This window comes from Erithacus rubecula (genome assembly GCF_903797595.1).
Source record: "Erithacus rubecula genome assembly, chromosome: 12".
Lineage (NCBI taxonomy): Eukaryota > Metazoa > Chordata > Aves > Passeriformes > Muscicapidae > Erithacus > Erithacus rubecula.
This window is the reverse complement of record NC_136664.1, coordinates 1377335-1402890: the sequence shown is the minus strand read 5'-3', so window position 1 is coordinate 1402890 and position 25556 is coordinate 1377335. Positions and strand designations below refer to the sequence as shown.

The 25556-nt window shown below is 50.0% G+C and overlaps 3 protein-coding genes across 13 annotated transcripts in view; 1 reads left to right on the top strand and 2 right to left on the bottom strand.

Moving 5' to 3' along the window:
* The window catches only part of GALNS (galactosamine (N-acetyl)-6-sulfatase), a 50492-nt gene extending 34456 nt beyond the window's left edge, over positions 1-16036 (bottom strand). For 4 of the 10 annotated variants that reach the window (XR_013775598.1, XR_013775599.1, XM_079316002.1 and 1 more), the window contains exons 1-9: positions 15854-16034; positions 14258-14381; positions 13083-13157; positions 12091-12193; positions 9835-9978; positions 7953-8019; positions 7721-7848; positions 6882-7021; positions 5601-5704 (exon numbers count right to left, since the gene is read on the bottom strand). Coding sequence is in view for 7 of the 10 variants with exons in the window: in XM_079316002.1 (XP_079172128.1) it covers positions 5601-5704; positions 6882-7021; positions 7721-7848; positions 7953-8019; positions 9835-9978; positions 12091-12193; positions 13083-13157; positions 14258-14381; positions 15854-15946 (978 nt within the window). In the remaining 3 variants the exon portion in view is untranslated. Of the gene's footprint in view, positions 1-5600; positions 5705-6881; positions 7022-7720; positions 7849-7952; positions 8020-9834; positions 9979-12090; positions 12194-13082; positions 13158-14257; positions 14382-15853 lie in introns of all 10 variants that reach the window. The other 6 variants (XR_013775600.1, XM_079316004.1, XM_079316007.1 and 3 more) reach the window with 3 other exon arrangements.
* On the top strand, positions 15947-20135 carry TRAPPC2L (trafficking protein particle complex subunit 2L). Its single transcript, XM_079316054.1, has 5 exons — positions 15947-16098; positions 16888-17060; positions 17404-17491; positions 17587-17666; positions 18362-20135. Exons 1-5 carry the CDS (start codon positions 16066-16068, stop codon positions 18405-18407), a joined length of 420 nt encoding a protein of 139 aa, XP_079172180.1. The 5' UTR covers positions 15947-16065; the 3' UTR covers positions 18408-20135.
* PABPN1L (PABPN1 like, cytoplasmic) lies at positions 19136-23607 on the bottom strand. Of its 2 annotated transcripts, none has more exons than XM_079316036.1 (8): positions 23209-23607; positions 22665-22842; positions 22434-22542; positions 21937-22001; positions 21502-21608; positions 21339-21426; positions 21090-21232; positions 19136-20828 (listed from the first exon to the last, which is right to left on the bottom strand). In XM_079316036.1, exons 1-8 carry the CDS (start codon positions 23508-23510, stop codon positions 20789-20791), a joined length of 1032 nt encoding a protein of 343 aa, XP_079172162.1. In that variant the 5' UTR covers positions 23511-23607; the 3' UTR covers positions 19136-20788. The 2 variants fall into 2 exon arrangements, with proteins under 2 accessions (XP_079172162.1, XP_079172163.1); XM_079316037.1 differs by having other exon boundaries at positions 23343-23497.
* Positions 23608-25556: the final 1949 nt, after the last annotated feature.

Sequence of the window (25556 nt, the reverse complement as noted above, 5' to 3'; positions counted from 1 at the left end):
ACTTCATCTGCAAACCATTTCCAACAATTCAAGAACTGTAAAGTTGGGGTATTTTTAGTCCATATTTTAATAAGGGAGAAAAACATCTGGGTTTGGCTTCAATGGAGATGTGCAAGGGGTTTTTTTTTTTCCCCCTTTTTCCTTACTTGGAAGCCATACTCATCTCTATGCTCTTAATTATTTATATTTTAAAACCCTACAAAGTCTGTTCTGCCTGATCCTTTCAGAGTCTTTGCTCCCTCCCTGGTTGTGGGAGCTGTTGCAGGGTGTTTAATTAGTGACACACACAGTTACTGCCAGATCAGGAGCACCAGGATGCACCAGCACGAGATGTGACAAGAAAAGAGCATTTTCAGCCACAGCACTTGTTGGGAAACAAGAAACCATTGGATACAACCCCACAGCTGTGAGGACCAAAACACTTTCTGCCTAAAATCCAAGTCCCATCCCAACAGAATAAATGTGGGACTATAAAAAAGACTTTTAACCTCTGATTCTTCTACTCACAAACAGGCCCTCAGCCTCTAAGCTGACAGAAAATATTTAAATGCAACAAATGATGACATGAAAAAGGAATTTTTGTGAGATGCTGGCTTAAAAATAAAGGAATAAAAAGGGGATACTAAACCTTGTATTAAGAGGCTGGGCTGAACAAAGTCAACACAAAGGAAGAATTAAGAAATTTGAAAAAAAAAAAAAAAAGAACTGGAGAAAGCAACATGCAGGGACCTAATTACAAGTTTAACATTACAATATCACATTACTTGATTACAGTCATTTCAATTTTTAATGGCTTTCATTCATCAGGAGGTGTTGGCAGGAACACATCTTATTAAAGCTGCATGCAAGAATCCTGCCACAATTCCTTGGGAGGAAACAAAGTGCAAAGCTGGAAGCACAAGAGGAAACCTGTGGAAATCCTTGGGAAAGCAGCTGGAGCAGCTGCCCAACCCCAACAGGGCCTGAGCTCAGGATTTGTCCCTGGCCACTGCCTGGGAAAGGTCCTGCTCAGCCTGCCTGGGGACAGGGACACAGGGAGATGTTTCCCAGGGAAGCTGTGGCTGCCCCAGCTCTGGAAGTGCTCAAAGCCAGGCTTGGATGAGAATTGGAGAACATTGATTTCTTATTTTAGTGCAACCTTTTTCTCTCTTGGGGATGATTTTAATCATCAGTGCCACCTCCCTGCTCCAGCAGGGCCATCCCAGAGCACAGGATGGTGTCCAGGCAGGTCTGGGATGTCTCCTGAGGGAATTCCACAGCCCCTCTGGGCACAGGGGAAACAATCTCTGCTCCATGTCCAGCTGGGAATGCCTGGGATCAGCTGCTGCCCATCCCTCCTGTGCCCTGGCAGCACAGCCTGGGTCCTGTCCTGCAGCAGGGCATGGCTGAGGGTCCCTCTGAGGTCCCCCTGAGCCCTGTCCCTGCACAAGGACATGGCTGAGGGTCCCTCTGAGCCCTGTCCCTGCACAAGGACATGGCTGAGGGTCCCTCTGAGGTCCCCCTGAGCCCTGTCCCTGCACAAGGACATGGCTGAGGGTCTCTCTGAGCACAAGGACATGGCTGAGGGTCCCCTGAGCACAAGGACATGGCTGAGGGTCCCCTGAGCACAAGGACATGGCTGAGGGTCTCTCTGAGCACAAGGACATGGCTGAGGGTCCCCTGAGCACAAGGACATGGCTGAGGGTCCCTCTGAGCACAAGGACATGGCTGAGGGTCCCTTTGAGCACAAGGACATGGCTGAGGGTCCCTCTGAGCACAAGGACATGGCTGAGGGTCTCTCTGAGCACAAGGACATGGCTGAGGGTCTCTCTGAGCACAAGGACATGGCTGAGGGTCTCTCTGAGGTCCCCCTGAGCCCTGTCCCCCCAGGCTGGGCAGTCTCAGGCTGAAGTTCAGGCCATGAGCAGCTCCCAGCCCCTCGTGGGCTCCTCCCTGGGCTCATCCCCAGCCAAGAGCTGCAGAAGCAGCAGCTGCCACCCCTGCTGTTCCCCCACCCCCCAGGAGCAGCCCCTGGCTGAGCCCTTTTGTAACCAGAGCTCTCACAGTTTCCCCATCTCATCCAAAATTCCCTTTTCCTGGTGTGGCTCCATCCCTGCTCAATCTTTTGATAAGAGGCAATCACTGACCCCAGGCTGGTGCCTTTAATGTCACCTCATTTATCCAGGACAATCCTGGGGGGCCACCAGGCTCCCCTTGTCCTGGCCCTTATTAACCAGCAGCAGATGTAGATGACTCTCTTTAATCATCCAATTACGTTCCTGGTCTCAGACAACATTTTTGCTGTGAAGCAGAGAAAACTTCTTAAGGAAATTAAATGCCCATGCCACAGCCACTTGGATTTATCTGTGCTCTGCAGCACCACATTGAAGAAGGAAAAAAGAAAAAAAAAAAAAGGTTAATATTTCTATAAAACTTTGAAGTATTTTCAGAGAAAAAAATAAAAAAATTACCATTTTTCTCCTGTCAACAGGGCTCTTTCATTCTACTTGCCTTTTTTTTTTTTTTTTTTTTTTTTTTTCCAAAAAAAAAAAAATCCAGAGAGGGCAACAGCCCAGAGAAAATAAATAATATATAAAGGGAGGGAGATCAGATACTGCTGTATCAGTGAGGAACAGCCGGTATTACGCACGTAAGGACGGATTTTTTTCCCCACTCCTTCCCCCCCCCTCCTTCTTTTTAATAAACTCTCAGTATCCACACAAGGTCTTTAAGAAAATGAAATCCTTTTGCTGTGGGCCATGGTGCTGGAAGAAATAGTCCCCAGTGCTGTTATCAGTGCTTTCAAGCTTTAACTCTGAATCAAAGGCGACAATTAATAAAGTCGCCCCCGCCAGGAATGGAAAGGAGGAAAGCTAAATATTTGAAACTGGGTGAACAAATGTCAGGGTGTTTTTAAATAAAATCCTTTTACAGTTATCACAGCGAGCAGACCTGATATCCCTGTCTAATTCAATTTCAATTTGTGCCCCATGGGAGATAGGGAAGAAAAGGTTGCAATGCTGTCTTTGGGTTGATATGTTCTTTTCTCCTTCAGGAAGCAGGCACGAGAGAGGAAGGGGAGGAGGGTGAGGGGAGAGAGGAGGAGGATTCAAATACCAATAGAATATGATTTTTTTTTTTTTTTCCTCCAGCTGGATCCTTCCAGAAGGCAGATGTGATGTGGGGAATGTTGAAACGCTGATTTGTTGTGAATTCACCTGGAAAACGGAGCCGAGGAGGGAAGTGCAGCCAGGCTGTTTGTGTGGGAATAAATATTCCTGCTGGGGGAGCAGAACTCACTGAGTGTTGATGCCAAGAGCAACACACTCTCCTGAGGCATCTTTTCCCCTCCAAAAACCTGCAAACCAGCCAACTGCACCAATTATCCCAGTTCCACAGAGAGCCTGGCAGGTGCTCCCACCCTGTCCCCTCACTCCCTGTGTTTAGATTGGGGTGTTCCTTTATTCCATAAATATGCCCTTCCATAAATTAAAATTAAAAAAAACCACCCAGCCTTATGTATTAATAGAATTATTAACAAACTACCAGGCAGAATCATGGAATGGTTTGGGTTGGAAAGGACCTGAAAGGTGATCTAGTCCAGCCCTGCCATGGCAGGGACACCTTCCACTGTCCCAGCTTGTTCCAAGCCCCATCCAAGGATCCAGGGACAGCCACAGCTGCTCTGGGCACCTTCCCCACCCTCCCAGGGAGGAATTCCTTCCCAATATCCCATCTAACCCTTCCCTCTGGCACTGGGAGTCCATTCCCCCTTATCCTGACTATCTGCCCATATAAAAAGTCCCTTTCCCTCCTTTTCCCAAGGCACTGGAAGCTGCAGTGAGTTCTCCCTGGAGCACTCCCATCAGCAGAAGGAGCTTTCCACCCAACAACTGCATTCCACTGGCCAGAACACAAACTCTCCTTTCCTGGCTGCAGCTGTTCCACTTGAAACAGCTCCTGGCCCATCCCTTGTTCCTCAGATTGAAAGAAAAAACCACTGCCCAGGAAGGACTGGACCCTTCAGCTTTGTGCTGAAGTTCAGCTCTCCCAAGCCTTTGTTTCCTTCAACTCTTGAAAAGAAAGAGCAAAGAGAGACTCTGAAGCAGCTTCCCCACATTTTACAGCTACTTTGAGTGCACAGGACTGGGGCTGAGCAGTTAAAACTCCTCCAGAGGATGGTGAAACTACAGCAAGAAAAAACAAAAAAAGCCCCAAATGTAGTGGTGGACACAAGTCTCTCACCTGTGGTCAGGGCTGCTGAGGGAGGAGTGCTGGAGCCTCGAAGGCAAGAACACAAGCAGAAAACACAGGTGAGTTTCTGTCACAGTTACTGAGCAGCAGAGAAAAAGGATTTGAGGTTCAGCACGTGCTTAAGGGTGATACTGGCATGGTGGAGGAGGGATTTGGGGTGCATCCCAAAATCTGGGAGCTCCAGGCACAGCTCAGCTGCCCAGCCCACCCTGCACACACAGCTCTGCACAGCAATGCCTCTTGCCTGGAATTCAAGCAGCAGCTCCCAAAAACTACCTGGGAGAGGGTCCCAGCCAGGCAGAAAAGAAGCAGGCACAAGGATTTCTCTCTCCTCCTGTTCTTAATTATCCTCAGAGTTACTACAATGGAAAGAATTTTTAAATTTGGGCATTTTCACGTCCCCATTTATAATGCATGTTTACTTTTAGCACATTATTTAGTTTGGACCCAGCAAACAAAACACTCAGCTGCAGTTTCATGTTCTCCTTTGCTAGCCCAGGGCTGTTGTACTTGGCTTGCAAAGGCTTTATGGAAATGTTTAAATTTAAACAAAAAGACTGTTTTCATTTCAAATTAGAAAAATAATAAACCATCCTTGGTAGGTTTGGTGAACTCTCGAAAAATAATGAAACCAAACCACCCTCCTGCCCTCAGCTGCAGATCTGAGCTGCCTCATGGTCCCTCCTAAATGTAAATGATAAATTATCATTAGCCTGCCTCAATTAAACCACCCCAATGGAATGCAACTTCCACAAATGTTTTATTTATGACCAGTTTGCAGGCTGGTGCCCAGTTAATGAAGGATCACTTTCTGCAGGGCTCAGAGATGCTCACCAGGGGGAGGGGGCTGTGCTGTCCCTGTGATCCTGCAGCAGGATTGATTGCATCTTTCTGTAATGAGAGCTGGGACAAGGGGGGCTGCCAGTGCCACCGGGGGGCTGTTGTCAAGTGATCATATCTGCATTTGTGTACAGGCAGCACAGAGCAATAATGTGCTGTCTAAACCTCTCTGAGTGGAACTTTCATCAAGCACCAAAGTGAGAGGGTCAAACCACTCAGTACCTCAGGGCATGGGGAGTGTGGGGAACAAATCCCTGCTCTTTACACTCCAATTTATTCAAACACATGAGCAATATAAAGGTCCAAAAGAGTGAAGGGTTTAAACAAGAGCAGACCCTGAGTGCTCACAGCAAAGCTGAGCACAGCCCCTCTACATGTAAATTTGCATTAAAATGGCACCAATTTCTGAGGCTGCAGCAGCTCCTTATTCACACAAACACCTGGATTTGGGGCACAAATAGCTTGGATTTGGTGGAAGTGTGAAGAAAAGCCCCCAGGGAGCTCCCCACTCCCCCAGGCAGACTCACCCCTCCTGCAGGGATGTGGCCAGGCCACCAGGCAATGGCAGGTTCCCTCATGCCACCCTCAAAGGTGGTTTGTTTGCCACACAGGAAAGGTCCATTGCTTCCTCCTGGGGACACAAAAGAATCCTTAAACCCATAAAAAACAACAGCATTTCAAAATGACTCTGTCACCCAGGCTGGTTTGAAATGAATTCTCATTTCTGCATGGATGCTTCTTCAAACAACATGGCCAGAGTTGGATTTTTTGTCATTATTTCCTTGTTTGTTGTGTTGTGGTTTTGGTTTATTTTTTTCAATATCCATCTGTGATGAAATTTTAAGAGCACAGGGAGAAAGTGGCAGTTAAACACACCTTGTTATCAACAACCAAATTAAAAACAAACCCCAAACAAACAGGAAATACCTCACTGGTCCCCTCTAAGGCTGTTTGCAACCAAAGGAAATCTGACACTTTCAGGCAGAAATAGCATTTTTCATAATGATTTTAAATTTTATAGCACCAGAACAATATTAGATGAAGGTGTAAGAGTGAGGAAAAATAACCCTGCATTCCCTGAATGGTTACTCTCAGAAATGGCCAAGGCTTTGCAGGAATATTTGGAGTTTGAACCCAACCCTGGAGTTCAGCTGGCCAAGGAACAACCAGGGAGGTCCCATAACTGATTCCAGGTCACACAAAGTCAAAGCCAGTGGCTGAGCTGAAATCAGAACTCAGGTTACTCCCTGCTCTGTGGTTCAATAACCACAAACCAAGCCTGGCTCCAAAGAGAAGAGAGCAGGTTCTAAAATCAATTTGCAGTGATTTGTTTCAGAGAAACCATCACTTAAACAAAAGGAAATTTGTTAGGTAACAAAAAAAAAAATGTTTCTCTTCTCGATATTTTTCATGAGAGCTAAAAAATGAGGGACTCTTGAACTCACTCTAATGGCTCAGAAGGCTGAAATATGCATTTGGCAGATGGAGAGTAAACACCCTGCTAAGTTACTGAGCCTGGTTCTCAACAAATGACAGAATATTCCCTCCCTGACAGTGCAAATACACCCAGGTAACAGCAACACTGGGGCAGGAAAAATTCCACTTGGCCAAGGACACCTCCTCCAACAGTGACCAGAAGCACTGAACATAAATTATTCCAAACATAAACACTCTGTCTTTTGAGGCTTCTCCTACTCACAACACAGACCCCACACACAGGGACTTTTTCTTTTTTTTTTGTTTTTTTTTTTTTTTTTTTTCCCTCAGAGAGAGAGATTTAAGCCTTGATTTCCCAAGCTGAGCCTCACCTTGTTTGGGAGCTGAAATGAGAGCAGCCCCATTATCAGAGGTGAAAAACACAAAGGTGTTCTCACTGATCCCCAGCTGCTGGAGGTGCTTCAGGATTTTCCCAATGCTGTCATCAATCTCCCTCACAGCATCCCCATACCTGGAGCAAAAGGAGATGCAAAACACCCAAAGCAGCAAAAAAAAAAGGGTCAGCACAATGTGGATTTAATTTGTACCTGTGCTGCAGAAATCCTTCTCATGCATCAGGTTTTCTGCTGTCACTGCAAACTTTTGTGTCTGTGGCCTGCAGAGAGAATTCCTCTGGGGTATTGAGGGTCAGGCTTTGCTCAGGTGGGAGCAACTCTTGGACAGAGGAATTCAGCCATAAAATTCACAAAGAGAGGCAAGCCCACCTTGCCACAGACTGGGAGGTAACAACATGGTTTTCCTCATGGTTAGAAACTCCTTCAAGCAACACTCCCAGTGCCTGCAGAGCTCTTTGCCTCCTCCAAACTGCAATTTTAGGAGGGCTTTTCTATTTGCTGGTGTGATTTATAGGCTTTTAAAGCAGGCACTAATCATACAAAAGCCTTCTAAAAAATCATCTGTGCCACAGACAGCATTTCATTCCTCACCCAACTGGCAAAGGAGCTTAGAGCCCCCCTCCTCCCCCTTGGGTGACAGGAGCTTCAATTCAGATTAAAGCCAAATTATAAAAGAACAATCCCAGCAAATAACACATTTCAGCACACAAACACACTTGAGGAGTGATCCATCCCCTTGGATCTACCAACCACTGCTCAGGTTGGCTGTTCCAACAGGTATTAGAATTAAAATAAGCCCAAAAAGCAGAACTCACAGCCCTCTCTGACTCGTGCCCAGGAACTGCTTGGAGGCATAAACAGGAGCATGGGTAGCATCAATTGCCCAGTATAAAAAGAATGGCTGCTGGCTGGCCTGCTGCTTGCTAATAAAATCCAGAGCTTCCTGTAAACAATAAAAATGAATTTATCCTCTGCCATCAAGATTTCTCCCAAAAAAAAAAAAAAAAGCATAAAGGCACTTTGGCTTAGAAGCCACTAAAATTGTACCTGCAGGTAGAGCTGAGTCAGGTTGGCTTCACCTGTCTTCAGATCAATTTTGAAATCTTCATAGTATCTTAAGATAAAAAGAATCAAAAAGGGGGAAAAAAAAATCAATCCTAAGGAATTAACATCACAAAAAGGATTTCTTCCCCTTTTATAGATTTCCCCCCTTGTGTAGGGAGGTGATAAACAAGTCACAGTTAACACTCAGCAAATTCTCTTCAGATATTAAAAATATGTCACCATATTTGTTCTTATGGGAGAAACTGGTGACAAACTTGATTCAAATTAATGACTCTAAATTTTGGACAAACCTGAGGGACTTGCCTTTTGCTGTAAGGGGCAAAATGCTTAAAAATGCCATGGTGATTCATAAAGAGCTGGTTGAAATGTGAATAAAATTTCAGAAGTACACAACAGCCCTCAGTGAGACAGAGAAATGCTGGAAGCAGAACTTGAGCTGCTTTGGAAACATTATTTTAGAAGAATCTTCAAGGGCCTGGGGAAGTGCTCAAGGAGCAGCAGCAATGAAATGAGACAACACCAGAGTGAAAAATGAATGGGTAAGAAGGGCCCAGACTGCAGACTGGAAGCAGGGAATGGAGTTATGCAAACACACACAATGTTATTCCAAACAGGAAGAGAAGGAACAAAGAGGCCTTTCAGTCCAGAATGGCAGCAGCTTCCAAGAGTGGAAGCTTTTAGGGTGCCAGGGATGAGCAAACAGCTGTGGGAGGGCAGCTCCACATCCCAACAGGACACTGGTGATGGGTGATGGGGCTGGGGGCTCCTGAACCCCAGAATGAGGGAAGCCCAGCATGGTGTGGGCTGGAAGGAGCCCTGCAGGCAGAGCCCAGGCAGTGCCCAGCAGAGGCAGTGGCAGTGGCAGTGGCAGTGGCAGTGACAGTGGCAGTGGCAGGGCAGTGGCAGTGGCAGGGCAGGGGCAGTGGCAGTGGCAGGGCAGTGGCAGGGCAGTGGCAGTGGCAGTGGCAGGGGCAGTGGCAGGGCAGGGGCAGTGGCAGTGGCAGGGCAGTGGCAGGGGCAGTGGCAGGGCAGGGGCAGTGGCAGTGGCAGGGCAGTGGCAGGGCAGGGGCAGTGGCAGTGGCAGGGCAGTGGCAGGGCAGTGGCAGGGCAGTGGCAGGGGCAGTGGCAGGGCAGGGGCAGTGGCAGTGGCAGGGCAGTGGCAGGGCAGTGGCAGTGGCAGGGCAGTGGCAGGGGCAGTGGCAGTGCCCAGCAGTGGCAGGGCAGTGGCAGTGGCAGGGGCAGTGGCAGTGGCAGGGCAGTGGCAGTGACAGTGGCAGTGGCAGGGCAGTGGCAGTGACAGGGGCAGTGGCAGGGCAGTGGCAGTGGCAGTGACAGGACAGTGGCAGTGGCAGGGGCAGTGGCAGTGGCAGTGGCAGTGGCAGTGGCAGGACAGTGGCAGTGGCAGTGACAGGGGCAGTGACAGTGGCAGTGGCAGTGGCAGTGGCAGGGCAGTGACAGGGGCAGTGGCAGGGCAGTGGCAGTGACAGTGACAGGACAGTGGCAGTGGCAGTGACAGGGGCAGTGACAGGGGCAGTGGCAGGGCAGTGGCAGGGCAGTGACAGTGGCAGTGGCAGGGCAGGGGCAGTGGCAGGGCAGTGACAGGGGCAGTGGCAGTGACAGGGGCAGTGGCAGTGGCAGTGGCAGGGCAGTGGCAGTGGCAGTGGCAGGGCAGTGGCAGTGGCAGGGCAGTGGCAGTGGCAGTGGCAGTGGCAGTGGCAGTGGCAGGGCAGTGGCAGTGGCAGGGCAGGGGCAGTGGCAGGGCAGTGACAGGGGCAGTGGCAGTGACAGGGGCAGTGGCAGTGGCAGTGGCAGGGCAGTGGCAGTGACAGTGGCAGTGGCAGTGGCAGGGATGCAGCTGGGTTACCTGCCAAGCATCTCCCAGTCCCTGTACACTGGGATGTTTGGGCGCTCTCTGCTGTCGTAGGGCCCAAAGTGACAATTTGGGGACCCAAACCACTGATCAAAGCCGTGCCTCAGGGGGTGGAACTGGGGCCTGTGCCCCAAGTGCCTGGGAACAAAAGCAACAGGTCAAACCCTACTGCAAACAAAGCAACCTCAGCTCATCAGAGCAGCATGCAAGAACACAGGCTCTGCCTAAGAAACCAAAACTCAAAGCACTTCAACCACATCAACGACTCCAGAGCAATGTCTTGAGCTCTCTCACACTTGGTGCAAGCACAGCCATGCAGACTCACCCCAGTGCTCACTTATATTCCATTTTATTTACTCTCCAATCACTGTTTTCCATTTTTTCCTTCCACTGGTGTCTTCTCCCATGCTGTCTGATGATCAGCACTGATGGACTACACTGCCCCAAACCACTGCAGAGATGCACATAATGTTTTACTTAAGGATTCTGATCTATGACAAGTCCTTTTATCCCACTGAGCTGCAAAAACACAAGGCAGAGCTCATGCAATGCACCCTTCCATCCTCATCCCCTTTATGGAGCATTCATGCTGCCACAATGGTACAGAGAGACCTGAATGGAAATGAAATGAGGTTTTTGTGTGCACATGTGGACATAAAACACATTTAGCTGCTCCTGATGACAGCTCCTCTCTACTGTGCAGCTTGAAAATCCTCCATCCTTAACTTCCAGATGAAGCTCCTCTCTAATCTCCAAGTTTTGAACTGCAAATTCTACATTTCCTGCATTTATAGCACCTTGAAAACAGAGAATTCCAATCCCCTCTGATTCTAAAGGAGATCTTGGTAGCTCAGTGTTTATTTAATCATTCCATCTTCCCCTCATGAGCTCCCTGTCCACTTTGTGCCATCCCCTCTGCACCTTCTGAACATGAAGGGTAAAAAAATGCATTGCCTGGAATAAAACAATCCTTGGAGTTACCCTGAGCTGTTCCAAACTGAGTTATTACAGAAATAATCCTCATTTCAGCCATGATTACAGCTTGATGATGTAACTGCCACTGCAGCTCTGACCTGCAGGATTCCACCCTTTCCCCATTTGTAGATGTGGGAACACAAAGTTATTCCTGTCTGTTTTACAACAGGGGAGATGGGAAAAAAAAAAATCTTATTCTAAGAAAGCTCAAAAAGAACTCACAATGACTGAGATCCAAATCAGTCTCTGCATCTTACAGCACAAAAAACTGAGATTTAATGAAACACAACAAATTCCACACTGGTCCTGGAAAATACCTGACTTGAAAACCATGGAATTTATTGTCACAGGACACCTTGAAAAGCTCTTAGAAGGGATGATGAAACAATAAGAAAATTTTCTGCTGGAAAACTTCTGTGAGGCCAGGATGAGACTCCAGTTTTGCATTTCTTTAGCCCTTTGCAGGGAGCAGGTAGCACTCCCAGCCCTGGCCAGGAGCAGTTTTTGGATGCACAAAAATACCCTGCACATTCCTCCTCTGTCCTACTCCTGCTAACAGCTGCAGGTCCTTCCAGATTTGCCTTTTTTTTTCCCCAAGAACTGGCACCAATCTGCATTTGCCTTGTTTATTCCTTTTCCCTGGGTGTATGAATTTCCATTTATTAGCACTGAAGTGCAGCTGATTGCACCCAGCCCACTGAGCTGATGCTTCAGGGCCACTCTCCTGCTTGGATTTGTGCTGATAAATAATTCACTGTCTTTGGGTGCTTTGCTTTCTTTCCCAATTCCAGCAGGTGAATCCAACCACAATTCAAACTCACCATTCTCTAACTTGTTCATTAAAGTGAAAGAAATCCCTGTTAGTTTCCACAGGAATTCAGTTTATTAAGAAAAACTCAGCATATAGCAAGAGTCAAAGATAAAAACCATGTAAGGAAAATTCCAACAGAATATTCTGTTGGATATTCTCATTATGAATATTCTCATTAAATAAGTGGTGTGAGGTGTGGCTAAAAGCAGAGTTGAGGAGTTTCTAAACACACATAAAATCCCATCAAGTCTTTGTATGAAGATATATATAAGTATTTGTAATGGGAACACTCAGGAATTGATCCCAGCAGGGGGAAGATCCATCACTTTTTCCAAAGTTGAAAATTTGAGCTTCAAAACAGTTTTTTTTTTTGTAATTATGGTCTTTGGTTTTTTTTTTCTGCTGCTCTTTCCCAATCCACACCAAGTAAAATCTCAAAGCAAGAGATCTCCAAATAAATTTACCATTTGCCAATGATCTTGTTGGTGTAACCAGCTTTCTTCAGGAGCTCTGGGAGCAGTAATTCAGAATCTGGGATTCCTCCTACTATATCCTGTGGTGTGTATGCTGTGGAAAACAAATCAAAAACACCTTCCTGACTCTTCAAAAGAATACAGCAAACAGCTCATATAGTGGATGAGAAATAGGAATTAGTCTGAAGTCCCAGCAATGCCATTCCTTAGAAATCCTCCCATGGGATGGAGAGAATAAATTGATCCAGGCAGACCAAAGGGAAATTTCCACCCACTTGTGGATGAGGGTAGAATAATAAATAATAAAGGGAGCTGCCAGCCCAGAGTGGAGGTGAGATCCTTGAAAGGGAGATGTCATAGAAAATCAGGTGCTTTAGGGGTGGTCTTGATGTGGTAAATTTGCTTTGTGTTTTCTAAAATGAAAGCAGCTTTTTCCTAACTCAAATAACTAACTCAGACTGCAAGAGCTTGGACTTGATGATCCCAAAGGTGTTTTCCAACCTCATTCATTCTGTGATTCTGAAAGAAATGAAGAGTCTCTCTCAGGTGTGACAGATCTGGGAATCAACCCCTGGCTGCTGATTCCTGCCCAGCCACGTCCCAGCACGTGGCATTTGTCACTCTGGGACCCAAATCCACCCAGGGATCTTCCCTGAAAGCACCACAGGCACAAAGGATGGAAAACTGCTCTAAAACTGGGCAGAAATCTGAAATCTGCTGAATAAACCTGTGAGCAGCCTCTGAATTTTAACACCCCCACCTGATTTTCCCTCACCAGACCCCAATTGCCCTTTCTCAGCCAGCAGAAACAAATGGATCAAGCAGCCTGGTCTATCCTCTTTAATTTAAGGAGGAAGCAATAAAATTCACATTTATTAGCAGCACTTAAGAGGGTTTGGTGGCACTTTGGAACATCCATGGGGGAGAGCAAGTTCCTGCAAGGCAGAGGGGGAATCAGGAGAGGAGGGGGATGAGGCTCCTACCGTTCCTGGCGTGTCCATTTGTGGTGTAAAAGCCATTCCTGACTGGGAGCCGACCTGTCAGCAGGGCTGCCCTGGCTGCAAACAACACAAACAGCTCTTGCTAGCCATCCCTGCTCAATATTCACATTATTGTAGCAGGATGAGGCCAGAACATTGAGTGGAGTGTGTCAGGATCCTCCTCAATCACTCCCATGAGAGAATCAGTTCTGATGTATCATTTGGGTTATTCCAGCTGAAATTTGGCCCCTTTTATTAAATTAGCCACACTGAAGGGTCATTCCTTTGAACAGTCAATGGAGCAAGACTTACATCTCAGTCATACATATATTTGTTATGTATTTAAGAGGAAATCCTAGCACAAACTGATCAGATGCTCAAGGCTAAGCTTTTGAGCTTGACTGAACAAAAATGAAATACAAAGAAAGAGCTGTCCAGCTTTGACAATAAAAGTCAAGTCCTGACTGCAGGGAATATTTAAACAGATGTTTAACTTCAAGCATATGCAGTGCCACCATTGGATTAGCAGGATTTCAGCAGATTTTAAAAGCCTTTTCTGAGCAAGGACATCATCAACACACTGGCAAGTGCTATCCTAAATAAGAGCCCAAATAAAAAGCCCCTGCTCTTCATTTTTGCTTCAGTTCTTGGCAGCTAATCAGGTTTGAGGGGAAAAAAAAAAAAAAAAAAGAAAGCAAAAAAAGAAAAAAAAGACACAGAAAAAAACAAGGAGAAAAATATCTGCCTCTCCCAGACCCAAACGTTCCTTTTATCTCTTGTCCCTGTCCCAAGAGTCTTGTAAGACACCAGGGTCAAAAGCAGGACACAAATTGCTGCCTTTCCTTGCATCAAAGTCTCACCAGAGCCAAGAGAATCAGACCAAATTCATCCAGCAACAGTTCAGATCCTGCTTTGTTTAACCCAGAACGAGAAAAATGCAATGTCTGGGGCTGAATACTGAACTGAAATAGTATAAAAATCCTTTAGCTGGACTGACCACTGAACCAGTGCTTTGCAGGAACTGAAAACTGTCACTTTTCCAATCCAAACACAAATAAAAAAGGGAGCAAAATGCAAGATCAAAGCAGCAAATCCAATCTGAGGCCTGAGGGCAGTGACTGCTTTGGCTGACAAACACCCCAGACATCAGAGATGCTTCAAACTGCTCATGTACTTACAGGGAGAGCAGAGGGGGCTGGCAGCATAAAAATCCAGGAAAAGCATCCCTTCTGCAGCCATCTGGTCCAGGTTAGGGGTTTCCTTAGAGGGCTCTCCAAAAACTCCCAGATCCCCCCAGCCCATCTGGAAAAGGAACACACAACATGTCAAAGTCCATTCCCACAAGCACATTTTTAAGGCCACGTAACACTTCTGATCCCTTCATTTCTAAATTTTTACAGTGTTCATCTCCCTTCTCAAATGTGACCAAAATGATCTGTGCCAGCCCTGTGGAGCAGGGAACTCTTCCACCTTGCCCTGGTGGGTGGGAAATGAAGGCACACCCAGGATTAAATGATTTATGAGCAGGTATTAAAGCACTTGGAAGAAGCTCAGTGTTTTACTCAGAGGCCTGAGGAAGATGGAGAGCAGGAGGAAGAGGAAGTTACTCGTGGTTTACTCAGGGTTGTGCAGCTGCCATGGCTGAGCCTTCAGTCAGGGAACCAGCTGGTGCCATCAGTTTGGGAAAAAAAATAAAATTGCAGAGCTGCAGAGATGGTTTCTGAGTTAAGGAGTAATTCAATTCCTCCTGATATTGAAGAGGATTCACCCCCAACTTCTGGATTTTTCTTTATCATCAAGGAAGAAAGACAAAAAAAACCCAGGGAGATGTATTTTTAATGAACATGTTAATGAAATAAATTATTGAATTAATTCATTGATTTAATGAAACAAATGAATAGTTCACAGAAGCTGCAGAGAGGAGTCTTGTGCTGTACCAACACTTCCAGAGTGGGAAAATCTCTGTTCCAAAGCTTTCCTCTACAAAATCACAAATGTGATTATTTCTGCTTTTTAATAATTTATTCCCAAATTATTTTTTTTTCCTTCCTAGTTCAGAGAGCCAAAATGAGCAGAATTACTTCTCTTCTTGCTCAGTTTTTTCAGGAGGCCACCAAACTTCTCCTTGTGACCAACAATCTTTAGGGTTGGTCCCAGGCAGGGACACCTGCAGCAGGTGACAGGAACACACAGAAGTTTTGGAATTTGTATAAACCAAAATACTTAAAATAAAAAATATGGATCTAGATAAAGGGAAATATATGATTAAACCCGTTCTGTTTAAATCCCCCTGTTATGAATTTTGTATATTGAATATTATATATCAGTTTGTAAAAGAAAACAAAAAAGAGGGGTTTTCCATAGTCTGAAAGGGTTTTTTTTTTTTCAGAATCAGATTTCCTGCCTTTGTGTAATCAATCACAAACTCTGCTAAAATCAGATTTCCCACTTCTGGTTTTTATCCACCAAGACCAGATGGTTCCATGACCAATTGTCCCAAGAGCCGTTCCACGGAAATTTGGAAGTCTCTTTACCCACCGCTGCTTACCTTGCAGAATTATTATAGCAAAACAACAAAGATTATTGATTCCTAGAATGAAAACCAGACTATAAAAAGGGAACTGCAAACCCAGTTCGGTGGAAGCGTGGAGTGGGCGGTGACCCCTCACGTTTTCCCCAGGCGACCCACGGTGCGCTCCTCACCGGGACCCCTCACAGCGCCTCCCGCCGTGTCCCGCCGTGTCCCCCCGTGTCCCCCCGCGTCCCGCACTCACATCGTCCATGAGGAGCAGGAGGATGTTGGGGGCGGCGGCGGCGGCGCCCAGGGCCCAGCAGAGGCACAGCGGCCTCAGCGCCGCGCTCGCCATGGCAACGGGGCCCGCGCGCCGCGTGACCGCCGCGTGACCGCCGCGTGACCGCCGCGTGACCGCCCCGCGTGACCGCCCCGCCCCCCCTCACGTGACCCGGCGGGAGGGGCGGGGCCAAGATGGCGGTGTGCATCGCCGTGATCGCCAAGGAGGTGAGGGGACGGCCTGGGGGGTGAGGGGACAGCGTGGCTGAGCAGGGAGTGGAGGCCTCAGGATGGGGGGTTGGTGGGGTCTGGGCCTCTGGATTTGGGGTCTGAGGAGAGTTGGGGCTGTGGGGTAGGGAAGATGGGAATGGGCAGGATTTCAGGTTGTGGGGTGAGGGGAACGGGATCACTGGGGTCTGGGGAAGGGTGAGGGGCTCTGGATTTGGGGTCTGGGCAGGGCTGGGGTTGTGGGGTAGGGGAGAGGGGAATGGGCAGGATTTCAGTTTGCAGGGTGAAGGGAACAGGGGATCAGGTGGGGCAGTGGGATTTGGGGAAAGATGAGGGGCTCTGGATTTGGGGTCTGGGGTAGGGGAATGGGCAGGATTTCAGGTTGTGGGATGGAGAACAGGGGGGTCAGTGGGGTCTGGGGTAGGGGAATGGGCAGGATTTCAGGTTGTGGGATGGAGAACAGGGGGTCAGTGGGGTCTGGGGAGGGCGAGGGGCTCTGGATTTGGGGTCTGAGCAGGGCTGGGGCTGTGGGGTAGGGGAGAGGGGAATGAGCAGGATCTGTGGGGTCTGGGTGGGGGTGAGGGAAGCAGGACAGAGCAGCCCCAGGGGGGGACACTGGGGTGAAATGGGCTGGGCAGGCAGCACGGGCAGTGTGAGGGGGCTCAGGGCTGTCCTGCTGCTGGGAGAGAAGGGATTTCCTTGGGAGAGACACATTTATGCTGGCACCATAAATGGTTCAAGGGCTCTGGCAGCAGCAGCTCCCAGGCACTGTGGCTTGTTCTCCCCCAGAATTATCCCCTGTACATCCGGAGTGTCCCCACAGAGAACGAGCTCAAGTTCCACTACACCGTGCACACCTCGCTGGACGTGGTGGATGAGAAGATCTCAGCCATGGGCAAAGCCCTGGTGGACCAGAGGGAGCTGTACCTGGGCCTCCTCTACCCCACTGAGGACTACAAGGTGTATCTTTGGCACAGCCTTGTGGGTTTAGTTTAATCTCAGAATGTCCTGAGCTGGAAGGGATCATCCAGTCCAACCCCAGCCCTGCACAGACACCTCAAAAATCCCACTCTGGGAGCAATGTCCAAACTCTCCTGGAGCTCTGGCAGTGCCCAGCACCCTCTGGGGGAAGAACCTTTTCCCTAAAATCCAACCTAAACCAACTCCAGCCATTCCTTGGGTCCTGTCCCTTCTCACAATGAGGAAATTCCCTCGTGTTTCCTCTCAGTTTGTCCCTTTGGGCACACTCCAGCCTGCTTTAGCCACTCCTGCTGTGTGAGGAGCACATCCTTAACCCCTGCCCAGCTATGGCTACGTGACCAACTCCAAGGTGAAGTTTGTCATGGTGGTGGATTCCTCCAACACAGCCCTGAGGGACAACGAGATCCGCAGTGTGAGTGCAGCAGGGCAGAGGGACCTGCTGGGCTGCCCAGGAAGGGCTGGGAAACTGCAAATCCAGCAATTCATTCACCTGAACTCCCTTTTCAGATGTTCAGAAAGCTGCACAATTCCTACACAGACATCATGTGTAACCCTTTCTATAACCCTGGGGACAGGATCCATTCCAGGTGAGTTGTCTCTTGGACATCATTGTGGAATTTTCAGGGCATCTCTGATGCAAGACCAGCCCTGTGGTTGGTTAATTCAGGTGTGTGTCTGCTCTAAGTGCCTTAATGAGAACAGTGATGTTGGTTTTGGGTCATTCCTACTCACAAAAAAACTAATGGTGTCATAAAAAGTTATACTGAATTCTCACTCCTATCTCAGAACTGGGGTTACAAGCATTAAGTCAATAAAATGTATTTTTTGAGGAGAAAAAATGACCTGAGAATAGAGGTAAGCAATAATTGATCTTGGAGGTATTTTGCAAATGTAATAACTGTGAATATTAAAATGTAGAACAGGTTAAAGAATGAACAAGTGTCCTTGTGCAGGGACAAACATTCAGCACATGGAATTCCTCATCTGTGAGGGTCAGTGTCCCCCCATTCCCATTGTAACCTCACAGGGAACTTCAATAATTGGGAGTTTCCATGGCCAGAACAACTTTTCAGATAGAGAGCAGTAACCAGGACAAGACCTGTCCTTACCTCAGCTTAATTAAAAGTCATTAATCCCTCAACAGCCTGTGCTGTAAAGAGTAAAACCCCATGTCCAGCTTAGGGAAAGCCAGGCAGAGGCAGGGTGAGAAGGTGCTTTTGTTACAAAAGCTGTGCAGAATGAGCTGCTCTCTTTAATAATAACAATTTATTTCCCTCTCCAGAGCTTTTGATACCATGGTGAACTCCATGATGATGCAGGTGTGCTGAACCCCTTCCCACCCCCCTGGGAAACATTCCCTGTGTGCAGAAATGTGCCTGCAGTGCTGTAAATATTCCATTCTGTGTAATAATTTAAATTTATCCTGTGTAAAATAAACCTGACACCTGCAAGCTTTGCCTGGCTTTGTACTTGAGCAAGCAGAAAGCACTGCTGACAGAACCATGGGATGGTTTGGGTGGGAGGGGACATTAAATCCATCTCATTCCATGGGCAGGGACATCTTCCACTGTCCCAGGCTGCTCCAAGCTCCCTCCCAACCCAAACCTTCCCTGCCTGGGCTCATGTTTGGGTCACTCAGTTTTGCTGTTAGCACTTTGCACCTCATCCAGACACAGTCCCCAGTGATTCCCAGCCCAGGTGGAGCAGCTGGAATAAATCCACCCAATCCAGCCAGGCTTTAATCCATCAGGGTTGCACAGCTGCCTGGCTCATCCCAAAATAATCTCTGTTAGCATCTCCTCCCCTGCAGCTCCCTGCTGTTCTAATTACAGACTCCCAAATCAGAAGCAGGTATTTCTATGGAGTAAAAGCACAAATTGCATCCCAGCTCCACCATTCCTGGTCCAGCAGAGGAGATGGAAGCAGGAGCAGGCACACAAACCTCTACTCCAAGCACCTCATCAGTTAAAAACCACAGAAACCAGCTAAAAATAACAGATCTGCCCAGCCCCAGGGGACCCCAGGAGCCTGGAGAAAGCCAGAACTGCACATGAAGTTCACACAGCAGGATCATTTATTTTAAAAATAAAGTAACAGCTACAGATACTTTCTCAAACAGAATTTAAGTACATTTTATCAGCAACCACCTGGAATATCATGGGAGGTTCAAGCCTCTCCCACCATCTCCACAAGGCACAGCTGTGTACTGCTATCCACAAACATTTGCATCTAAAAAACGTGGCTGTTTTCACTCAGAGATGGCACCTCAGTGTTCCACAAGAGAGTCTCAAAGTAGTATTTTTTTATTAAAAAATAAGCTTAAAAAATGTATAATCCTATCAAACAGAAGCCCTAGAAAAAGCTGGTTTATAGTCTAAGCTTAAGGGTAGCTCAAATCAAGGTCAGTCTCAGCAGCTCTGAGGACAATATCAACATAACATGAAGAGTTAAGGCCCCAAGCTTTAAAAAAAAAAAAATCTAGAGATCTTAAAGAGGAGGAAAAAAAAAAAAAAAAACAGTGGGATTTTTAGCCTGGCAATGCCCCTGAGCTGTGAAAAGCTGCTTTAGGAGTCAGTTGCATCTGTTGCATCTGGGTTAGAGGAATCCTAACCAAGGATCCCAAAAGATTAGTGTGGGAATTACATAATAAAACCCATTTCCATGCAGAAATTCCCCCAGGAATGCTGTCTGCTGGGGTTCCCAGCCTGCCTCTACTAACACAAAGTTTTTCTTTTAAAAACACCTGGCTTCAGAGCTCATAAACACAAAATCAGCAGGAAAGGGAAGAGCTAGGAACCTTCTTCCCTGGTACCCTGAGCCTCCAGCAGGGCTCACACCATCCCCAGATGTGACTCCAGAGCAGGAATGGTGATGGGAATAAAGAGGGAGACCACCCCAAATTTGCACCAGTGAAGGTGATTTTGCAATGCTGCTACTGCAAGAAATAAAGTGAGGGGTTGCCAGCACCCTTTGACTGCTGGTGCTTGGAATAAAAGCAGGAGGGAGGGAAGAGGGGTTTGCTGACATCCAAAATTAAAAAAAAAAAAAAAAAAAAAGGGTTTTGTGACACCCAGGTCTTGTTTAACTACCACAGAGATACAGAGAAGCTTCCAGAGAAACAAGGGATGTTTTTTCCCTGTCCTGGGAACAGGGTACAAACACAGCAGGCTAAAATCCAGACCCAAACCACATCAGGCTTCCCAAGAGGAAGGTCACATCCATGGGGCTGCTGGAGGAAAAGCTCCCCAGCAATCAGATCTGGAGCTGCAACCCAAAACTTCCTCCATTGATTTGGGAGAGGAAAGTCTTTAGGATCTGAGAAAGCAGCATCCAGCTGCTGCAGGAAGAGCTGAGGGCATTGGAGCCAAACCAAACCCTCCAGCACAGCCCTTTTCCTGGGATAAGGAGGAGAGTGGATGGTCTGGGAGAGCTCCTCCTTTCCCAGGAGGGTTCTCTGGTAGAGCCTGTTCTCTGTGCAAGCACAATGCCCAGGGCACAGCTGAGGTGGGATGGGCTCTCCTGGGATGCTGGCAGATCCCATCTTCCCTCCTGCAGCCCAGCACAGGGCTCACCAGTAATCCTCATGGCCAGGCAGATGGCATTTTTAAAATTAATCTGGTTTTTGGCTTGGCTAGGCATCTTTTTCAATCTCTCCAATCCCATCTCCTCGTTCCAGTCTCATTGGCATCACCAGGCAGTCCAGTCTTTTCTAGTATGGAAAATACCAAGGCAGCAGCCTTGCCCGACCCCTAAACAGGAACAAAACCAACACCCTGAAGCACAGGGGCATCACTCCCTGATCCTTCCCCCTCCCAAGGGCTGGGATCCCCCCTCCTGCCCCAAAACCAGGGTAACCCCAAAGCCAGGCACAGCTCAGGGACTGCTCAGGCCGGCAGTGCCATCCCCACTCCCCAGATTCCTGCAGGGACAGGGACACAACTCCCAAGGCAGAGGAGCAGGGAGCCCCAGCCTGCTCCCCACCCGAGGCACCTCCCACGCCCAGAACTCACCTGTAGGTCCTGCCTCGCACCCGGGGGTGCTGCCCATAGCAGCCTCCCCAGCGGCCCAGCCCCCCCCGGGCGTGGAAGCAGCCCCGGTAGCCCCCACGGTCGGTGCTGCTGATGCCGGGCATGTTGGTCCTCTTGGGCAGCACCTGGAGGGCAGGGAGGGGCTGCTGGAGCTGGGATTGGCACAGCCCCAGGAGCCAGGGCTGGGAATACTGGGAGGAGCAGCCCCCCAGGGCATCCCCCAGCTCTCACCTTGATGACACGGCCCCTGAACACGCTCTCGTCCAGCTCCACCGCAGCCTTCACAGAGCTCTGCTCCTCGAACTCGATGTAGGCATAGCTGTGAGGGAAGGGGGTGAGCAGAGCCCCAGGGACCCCCTGCAGCCCCCCAGCCCTCCCTGCACCCAGCACTGACCCTTTGGGGTGGCCCGAGAACTTGTCACAGAGGATGGTGACGCGGTTGATCTGCCCACAGCTGTTGAAGTGAGACTCCAGCTCTTCTGCTGTGCCCCCGTAATCCACCTGCAAGGAGAGCCCCAGCCTCCCCTCGTGAGTGTGGGATCCACACCTGGGCCCACTCACAGCTCCCCACACAGCTCAGCCTCTGCTGAGCCTCAGGGACCCTCCCAGCTGGAACACAAATCCTGCCCTGCTCTGAAGGAGCAAGCAACACCACACAACCCACAGCATCCAGGGGGGCTTTGGGGGAGCTGCCACACAATGAGCCACATTCCCAGGCTGGGCTGGGAGAGGAGAAACAGCTGGGATGGGAACAGGCAGGCTCTGGTGGGGGTGATGGGCCCCATGGCAGGGATTTGGGACACCCAGCAGTGGAAGGGCTCCCACTTACATTGCCCACGTAGATGGAACGCTGGTCAGCCTCCACCTTCTCCTTGGTTGTCAGTGGGAAGAGAGCTGTGGAAAGGAGGGATTTGTCATGGCCAGAGGGACATCTGTCTGTCTGCAGCACAGCCACCCCTGAGCTGACACACTGCAAAGCTCCTCACAGCCCTGCTCACATCCAGGTGTAGCCAAATCCTCCCACTGCTGCCTCCCCTCCCACCCCTTTGCCCCTTTTGTTTTCACAGTGACTCCTCTAGTGGGGCTGTTAGTACTAAACTCAATTACATTACTGAATTAAATGCAATTAATTTATTACATCTGGGCCCACACAGGTAGGAGGTCAGAGCTGATAGAATCTGCATTAACATCACACCAGGTCCTCTCACCCACCTGATGTGCCCAGTCCCAGATGCCCAGAAAGGCAGAGCCAAATACTCCAATTGTCACCTTGTGCCCCAGAGGTGTCCCTGAGGAGGGACAACAGCCCCTAGGGACAACCCATACCTGCTTCTGAACTCATGAACAGGTGGTTGTCAGCTTCCAGCTGCAGCTCCTTCAACCTCTCATCCTCCTTCTCTATTTCCCGCAGTTTGGCTTTGATGGCCTCCAGCTCCTGGATGCCAAACCAGGAATTTCATGAGCAGCACACGGAGCAGGGACACCCCAGCTGTAAAAAGTTCCCCAATTCCTTTGGGCGCCAGGGAAAACTGGCTCCCCATGCAGGCAGGCACTCACCGGGTCCTGAACATCCTGCTCCTCCTCCGTGCTGTTCTCCTCCTTGGGGCTCGGATCTGAGCCCTCATCGGCTGCCTTACACACCGCTGCCACCTCTGCCACATCCCAGGACGCTGCGTCCGCTTGCAGGGACGGCGGGTCCTGCCACCAAATCTCTGAAGTGTCCAGGAAGAGAGAACTGGGCGGGACAAGGGGCAAAAGAACTTTGAACCAACAGCCATTTAACGTCTGAGCTAGAGCACAGCCCCAGCCCGGCAAATGCTTGCGGGGCGTTTCCAGCAGAAGGATGGAGAGGTGACGTTAATTAACCACCTAGAACTGGCTCTCTGTGCAGCAAAACCCCCGAAATGCAAAGTGCAGCCAGAAGGTCTCCAGCTCACACCGAATCCCAGCTCACGGGGGCTGCAGAGGCAGCGGGAAAAACCCCCAGGGAAACACGGCCGGCGGGCAGGGAAGGGAAAGAGGCGGCAGCACACGGGCAGCAGCAGAACTGCCAGGCTGCACGCAGGCAGAACCGCACCCTCCCAACCCCCGAGGGGCTCACGGAGGGACACGCCCTCCCAGCCAGGAGCGAGAAGCCGGCTCCGCTGCAGCCCGGGGAGCCGCGGCAGGGGTGGGCGAGGGGCGGTCGAGCCGTGCCCGTCCGGAGGCCCCGCGGGCCCCGAGCCCCGCACGCACCTGGCCCGGCCCCCGAACATTGCTGCGCGCGGCCCGCGCGAGCGGCGACCACGTGCGGCTCTCCCGCCACCACGAGCGCGCCTCGCGCCCGCGCGCCACTTTCATACCGCAGCGGCCAATCAGCGCGGGGCGCGCGCCAGGCCCCGCCCCCGCCGGCGGGCGGCTCATTACTGTTCCTCGGGCCGCGGGTTCGAGACCCGGTAACGACCTTCAGCTGGGGCTGGTGGGTGTGGGCAGGGTCCGTTCCGCCCCTCCCCGCCCACCGACCCCGCTGGGGGGAGCAGGGGGGCAGGGGGGACACATCCTTTGAGTATACCTGAATTCCCCCCACCGGACACCCCTATTTTGCAGAGAGCGGCCCCAGGACTGTAATGAACCTCTCAATGTAATGAACCCTCCAACGTAATGAATCTCCCAATGTAATGAACTTCTCCAATAAAATGAACTCTTCAATGTAATGAACCCCCCAATGCAATGAATCCCCCCAATGAAATGAACCCCTCAATGTAATGAACCCCCCAATAAAGTGAACCCCCCAATGTAATTAATCCCTCAATGCAATGAACCCCCCAATGTAATTAACTCCCCAATGTAATGAACCCCCCAAGCCAAGGTTGGGGACACACACTGCCAGGAGTGCAGAACGAGGGGACCCAGCACAATCCCAGGCTACGGAGGCTCTGGTTGATATTAAATTGTCTTTATTACACAGATACAGAGTTAAGAACAGACATAACCTGAATCATAAAGTTTACATCTTTCACAGGTCAAACATACAGTACACTTAGAGAAAGCGGGGAACAGCAAGGGGGGGACAGCATGCCGAAGGGAAGTCCTACCACGTCATGTCTCTGGGCTGGCCCCACACCCCACGCCTGGCCCTGGCGGGGGGCTCTGGTTTCCAGCCCCTCGGGGCCCCCCCGTGCCCCGGTGTCCCCATGCCAGGGCTGGCAGGGCGACAAGGGCAGGGCTCAGCCCCGCACGGGATCGGGGAAGCCATCCCCAGGAGAGAGGGGGGACACTGGCTCCATCTCCCCCTCCTGGAGGAGCCGCCAGGGGGGACACCCCATCACAGTGCCTGGCACCTGGGGACACAGTGGCGTCTTGTCCCCAGCCTCAGACCCACTGGGACCCAGAGAAGCACCCCGGGGGGAAGTGGGGGGACCCCAGCAGCCCCCGGAGGAAGAGGAGGATGAGGAGGAGGAGGAGGAGATGCTGCAGGGGGAGTTCGGGGGGCTCTGGCAGTGATGGAGCAAACGCCAGGCAGGTGTGGGACCCCCGCTCCAGCCCGGCCGGGACGCGGCGCTTTGGTTTCAGCTGGGATTTTGGGTTGGGAACGTGAGGAAGGGGCTGGAGAGGGGACCCTGGTGACACCAGAGAGCCACGTCCCTGCTGCCACCTCCCCAGCCTGGTGCCACAGCCAGCGCCCTGGGCTCTGGCTCCCCACGGACACGGGGAGCTGGCACACGCTGTCCCCGTGTCCCCAAGAGCCGTGATGGGAGCGGCGAACCCCGAGCTGCGAGCAGCCGGGGGCACCTGGTGTGTCACCCCGTGTCCCCGAGGGCTGTGCCAGCACCACTGCCATCTCCAAGGTGCCACAAAGCCACCAAAGGCGCACAGCCCGCGGCCCCCCACGCACCCCAAAAACACCATTTCGGAGGAATCCCCCGCAGCACCAGCGCAGCATCACTGCAGCCCCGCGGCCGCTCCCTCCTCCCCGCAGCACACTTTTTTTTTTTTTTTTTTTTTTTTTTTTTTTTTTTTTTTTTTTTTTTTTTGGGAAATCTCGCATTTAAAGCTGTCGTTCTGGTTCGGCCGTCACCGCCGTCCCCTCCCTCCCCTCCCTCGGCTTTTGGTTTCAATGCAAGGTTCTGTAGGGTAGTTTTATTATTATTAAAAAAAAAAAAAAAAAAAAAGGAAAAAAATCAGAATAATTCCAAAAAAGCAAACCAGCAGGGAGTGGAGTGGAAAGGAGAGCAGTCCCTGTGGAAGTGCTCTCGCCCGCGGTTTCCCGGCGAGGTGGAGGTAGAGAGGCAGAGCCCCGGCAGGAGCGGGGCCGGGGACAGGTGGGGACAGGCGGGAGGGCAGGGACAGGCCGGACACCCGGGCGAGCAGGGGCATCTGCAATACTCTTATATATTACCTCTTCTCAGGAAACGTAAGAAAAATAGACAATATTACATATGTCACACCATAAATAAAGTGAACAGTCAC

Bases quoted from the DNA above. Each gene is read 5' to 3' on its own strand.
- TRAPPC2L (XM_079316054.1), top strand. From the start codon at position 16,066: ATGGCGGTGTGCATCGCCGTGATCGCCAAGGAG. The intron at 16,099-16,887 runs GTGAGGGGACGG...GTTCTCCCCCAG, and splicing joins TCGCCGTGATCGCCAAGGAG to AATTATCCCCTGTACATCCG. The intron at 17,061-17,403 runs GTATCTTTGGCA...ACCCCTGCCCAG, and splicing joins CCCACTGAGGACTACAAGGT to CTATGGCTACGTGACCAACT.
- PABPN1L (XM_079316036.1), bottom strand. From the start codon at position 23,510: ATGAGCCGCCCGCCGGCGGGGGCGGGGCCTGGCGCGCGCCCCGCGCTG. The intron at 22,002-22,433 runs GTATGGGTTGTC...TCCTTTCCACAG, and splicing joins GTTCATGAGTTCAGAAGCAG to CTCTCTTCCCACTGACAACC. The intron at 21,427-21,501 runs GTCAGTGCTGGG...CTTCCCTCACAG, and splicing joins TTCTCGGGCCACCCCAAAGG to CTATGCCTACATCGAGTTCG.